We start from the raw sequence: 5,077 nt of genomic DNA on the forward strand, positions 1-5,077 counted from the left end.
GTACGACACTTCCTGTCCCACCCTTTACCTGGTGATCCTGCCAGTACGACACTTCCTGTCCTCGAGTGATGACTCCTGCTGTTCTGTAGCTGTGGAGTTGTCACCTTGGGGTTAGGACTAAGAAGCACCTGCCCCCCCCCCTTTAAGCAGGGTTCAGGTCTTTCAGGGAAGGGGAATTGCCCCATCCCCCCCCCTAGAGTGCAGGTTATGGATGAATGGATCCCCCGCACATTCACCAAGATGAATGAAGAATCACACTGCACCTAGTGGAGCTTTTACTTGCTTTCATAATCACCAGCAATGACCCCTCAGTATTGGGGTACAGGGGCCACACTAGGAGGGCAGATTGAATCATGAGGGGGATGAGCAGGGCCCCCAATGTGATGATCAGAGATTTCCATGAGATCCAGAGCCAAAACCAATAGGAAGCCCAGTGACCCCCCCACCAACAGAACAGGGGGGGGCGCAGGGTAATCCCTCATCTAGACTGCAAAGGGCCAAATCCTTCCACGCCGATGACAACGCCCCCTGGAGTTCAGGCCATTCACAGCCATTGGTGCAGCCGCCATCTTTAGGGGTGAGAAAGGTTTCAGCGGAATAAATCGGCAACAAACACAGCCTGGGGACCCCTCGAGATGGGTGAGGGGGTATAGGAGGCAGAGAGGTTTATTCCGGGGTACTCAGGAACTGCCCCTTCATAACAACTGACAGGTGCCCCTAGTGACCAACAGCGGGAGGGCAAAATATTCATAAGGATCTGGAACATCTGTGGGCACCATGGGGCATTCCCTGGTCATGTGATGGGGGGAAGTATACACCCATAGAGCCATTATTACCCAGGGTTCTCAATGAGCAGGGGCCACCCACCAACAATTCTGGGTCAGATAGCCCAACACCAAATAATCTGTCTTTAAGGGGCAGTCCGACCCCCATGGTCCCCTCCTTTTCGAGTATCATTGTGCAAACGTTATTCATTCCAGGCTGAGGGGTGGATGGAGAATTGCTGCCCCCTCCATATCAACCAATATGGCCCAATAAAGCCCCAGCCAATCAGTGAGCAGACATCAGACACGGAACCTCTTTAAACCCGCCTTTATTTGTAAAAATGCAGATATAGATTTATAATATATAAAACATCTCTTCAGACGTGCTGCTCCCTTACAAAAACTAAACCAGAGAAGGCACAATGAGAACTCTGTACAGGACGCACACAGACAACGCTGCGCCCCTCGCCAGGATGCAAATCTTCCACGGGAACAGGCCGGATAGGTGCACGCAGGAAACGAGTGGGTGCAGGCAGGGGGGGCAGGGAGTGAGGGGGTGAAATGAAGGGACAAAAATGCTTCTTTAATAGTAAGTTTCCTTTTCCACCCAGCCTGAAATACAAAGAGAAACAACAGCGGGTCAGAGGGGGCACAGCGCCAACATAGGGGGCATATAGAGGAGACAGTGCCAACATAGGGGGCATACACAGCGCCAACATAGGGGGCATACACATATAGAGGAGACATAGTGCCAACATAGGGGGCATACACATATAGAGGAGACACAGCGCCAACATAGGGGGGCATACACAAACATGAGGCACAGCGCCAACATAGGGGGCATACACATACACAGGAGACATAGCGCCAACATAGGGGGCATACACATATAGAGGAGACACAGCGCCAACATAGGGGGGCATACAGGAGACACAGCTCCAACATAGGGGGCATACACATAAACATGAGGCACAGAGCCAACATGGAGCACAGACAGCACAGAGGAAGCATGGCGGCATAGATGCCACACAGCGCCAATATGGGGCACCACACACGAGAGACTGGGGGCATAATATCACACAGGGGAGATCGCACACAGACCGTCCCAACACACGGGGCACAGACGCCACACTTACCGCCAGGGCTGCGCCTTATGATAAGTTTGCGGATTTCATCGTATATGAAGATGAGCAGGGAGTATGGGAAGGCACAGAACCACCATGTTGGTCTGAAAAGCAAAGAATTGTCAGATATTTTCATTAGCTGCTATACAGAATAATATACAGGGCAGAAATGGGGCAAACACCCCCCCCCCCCCCTCCTACAGATAGGACATCGCCTGAGAATTTGCCCCATGCGGAGACTTACTTTAATGGGTACATGCGGAGAGCCACGTCCATGCCAGGACAATATGACAGGAAGGCGGCCAATGCGGTTTCCTCAAAGAGACCGAAGATGAGGATCTTGTTCCTGTAGAGATGAGAGCGGGCACATTAAACCAATCCCCAAATATCACAGGTAGAGCCCCCCCAGGCAAGTTCCTGCATCTTTACTCACTTCATGCCCTGCTGGAAGACGGAGTTCCTTCTGGTCTTGCAGATGATCAGATCGGCCCACTGCACAACCACAATGCTGACAAAGAACGAGGTGTGGCAGGTGAACTCCACAATCTTCCTCTGCTCATAGGTCTGTGGAGAGGGGAACATTGGTAAGATTGTGCCCACCGATCCCCTCCATGCCACACACATGGCACCATCACCGAGGGACTCACCCACTGCTGCCCATAGCTGTCTTCTACATCATTGAGCCATCGGTCATCCCAGTTCACGCGGATACCCAGCAGAGTCCAGGGCAAGAAACCATTCTCAGCCAGGATGACAAAGTAGGAGAAGAATCCACCCAGGGCTTGGATCATACCTGAGGGGAGAGGAGGAGGTCAGACATGGCAGCTCCCTAATATAAAAGGGGACATTACACCATACCAAGCCCCATACTACCCCACCCACTTACCAATCTGCCCGTATGCCATACTGACCCCCAGCTTACCCCATAACGAGCCCCATACTACCCCACAACCACCCCACCCACCTACCAATCTGCCCGTATGCCATACTGACCCCCAGCTTACCCCATAATGACCCCCACATTACCCCATACTGAGCCCACCCACTTACCAATCTGCCCGTATACCATACTGACCCCCAGAATACCCCATATTGACCCCCACATTACCCCATAACGAGCCCACCCACTTACCAATCTGCCCGTATACCATACTGACCCCCAGAATACCCCATATTGACCCCCACATTACCCCATAACGAGCCCACCCACCTACCAATCTGCCCGTATACCATACTGACCCCACAACGAGCCCCCCCCCCACCTTACCAATCTGCCCGTATGCCATACTGTCCCCCAGATTACCCCATACTGAGCCCACCCACTTACCAATCTGCCCGTATGCCATGCTGATGAGCCTCTCGTTCACAAGTTTGTCTGTTTTGGGGTTTCTGGGCTGTCTTTTCATGATGTCACTTTCTGCTTGTTCATAGGCCAGGGAGATGGCGGGGACCTAAGGGGGGGATGAGCAATGGTTAGAAGATGTAATGGGGATTATTCTGGGGTCCCCCTAAGTCTCCAGCCAATCACAAAACTCACCATGTCTGTACCCAGATCAATGCACAGGATGGTGACTGTACCCAGGGGCAGAGGGATGTTGGCGATGATGAAGATGAGGAAGGGGGTGATCTCAGGGATGTTACTGGTCAGGGTGTACGCAATGGACTTCTTCAGGTTATCAAAGATCAGACGTCCTGTAAGAGAGCAGGAAGGGGGTCACACAGTGCGGGCAGAGGAAGGGGGAAGCACACAAGGGTGGGGGTATTGTTAGGGTGCCCATATGATGTATGAGCAGGGGCCCTATGTGGCCCTAGCAGGCAGTCATGTGACCACACTACAACTTACCTTCTTCCACACCAGTGACAATGGAGGCAAAGTTGTCATCAAGCAGAATCATGTCAGCTGCCTGCTTGGATACATCAGAGCCGGCGATGCCCATAGCAATGCCAATGTCTGCTTTCTTTAAGGCGGGGGAGTCATTGACACCATCACCAGTCACAGCCACAATGGCACCCTGAAAAGAGGAATATGGGTCAGCAAACACCTGGCAGAGGTGAAAACATTTTATAGCAGATCAGGAAATGGGTCTCACCTGTCTCTGGCATCCTTCCACAATGATCAGCTTCTGCTGGGGGGAGGTTCTGGCAAAGACAATCTCAGTGTGGTGCCGCAAAATGTCATCAATCTGATCCGGAGACATATCCTTCAGATCTGTGCCATGGATCACACAAGCCTTGGCATCTCTGAAGAGAAAGCACGATTAGAGGAGTCCGGGAGACCACAGACAAATGTGGGGGTAACTTACAGCGGGGGTGGAGGTGAACTGCACCTATAACACCAGCTGGGCTTTCACCTGTAACTCACCTGGGGTTAACCTGGTTGACGGGAATGTTCAGCCTGGCAGCAATGTCTTCCACAGTCTCGTTGCCCTCGGAGATAATGCCCACACCCTTTGCGATGGCCTTTGCTGTGATTGGGTGGTCGCCAGTCACCATAATAACCTGAAGAAGATTTCATGGTGATTGGTTGATCGGAGCTCTCATACGTTAACATGTAATTAGTCATTCAGAAATTACAATTACAGATTTCTTTATCAATGATTGGGCAATAATTCTGTACCTTGATGCCAGCACTTCGGCATTTGCCCACAGCGTCGGGCACTGCGGCACGAGGAGGATCAATCATGGAGATCAGACCGACGAAGCACAGATTCTCTGTAGGGAAGTTCACCTCATCCGTATCAAACTGGAAGCCGTCAGGGAACTGATCGTCAGACAGAGCCAGGTGACAGAAGCCTGTAATGGGAAGGACAGTCAGACTATTGCCCTACAGAAGGTGCCCTGAATGTACCCTGTGCTGGGGGGTACTCACCCAGGACTCGTTCACCCAGCCCGCCCAGCTCCAGGTAGGCATTCTGGAAGGAATCTTTCATTTCCTCATCCAGAGGCTGCTCCTTGCCCTGCAATAAGATGGTGGAGCAGCGGTCCAGGATTCTCTCCGGGGCCCCCTTCATAACCAGCAGATAGCGGGACTCCGAGGGGTTGGCATTCTTGTGGATGGACAGCTGAGGAGAAAGGAGAATCAGCATGAAATGTATGAAGGGTCACATGATGAGACTACACGAGCCTGTGCACATTGCAGGGGTGGATGGGGGCAGATGAGACTACACGAGCCTGTGCACATTGCAGGGG

At 52.3% G+C, this 5,077-nt stretch overlaps 1 protein-coding gene across 2 annotated transcripts in view; it reads right to left on the minus strand.

The window, feature by feature from the left end:
* Window positions 1-1,076: 1,076 nt before the first annotated feature.
* ATP1A1 (ATPase Na+/K+ transporting subunit alpha 1) overlaps window positions 1,077-5,077 on the minus strand; it is a 13,739-nt gene continuing 9,738 nt past the window's right edge. The window contains exons 12-23 of one of the 2 annotated variants that reach the window (XM_072398495.1): window positions 4,758-4,950; window positions 4,506-4,681; window positions 4,251-4,387; window positions 3,979-4,129; window positions 3,732-3,900; window positions 3,426-3,580; window positions 3,216-3,339; window positions 2,536-2,681; window positions 2,322-2,452; window positions 2,133-2,234; window positions 1,901-1,992; window positions 1,077-1,376 (exon numbers count right to left, since the gene is read on the minus strand). In XM_072398495.1, the coding sequence (XP_072254596.1) occupies window positions 1,348-1,376; window positions 1,901-1,992; window positions 2,133-2,234; window positions 2,322-2,452; window positions 2,536-2,681; window positions 3,216-3,339; window positions 3,426-3,580; window positions 3,732-3,900; window positions 3,979-4,129; window positions 4,251-4,387; window positions 4,506-4,681; window positions 4,758-4,950 (1,605 nt within the window). In that variant the 3' untranslated portion in view covers window positions 1,077-1,347. Of the gene's footprint in view, window positions 1,377-1,900; window positions 1,993-2,132; window positions 2,235-2,321; window positions 2,453-2,535; window positions 2,682-2,774; window positions 2,793-3,215; window positions 3,340-3,425; window positions 3,581-3,731; window positions 3,901-3,978; window positions 4,130-4,250; window positions 4,388-4,505; window positions 4,682-4,757; window positions 4,951-5,077 lie in introns of those variants that run through there. The other variant, XM_072398496.1, reaches the window with a different exon arrangement.

Source organism: Pyxicephalus adspersus, chromosome 1 (assembly GCF_032062135.1).
Source record: "Pyxicephalus adspersus chromosome 1, UCB_Pads_2.0, whole genome shotgun sequence".
NCBI lineage: Eukaryota > Metazoa > Chordata > Amphibia > Anura > Pyxicephalidae > Pyxicephalus > Pyxicephalus adspersus.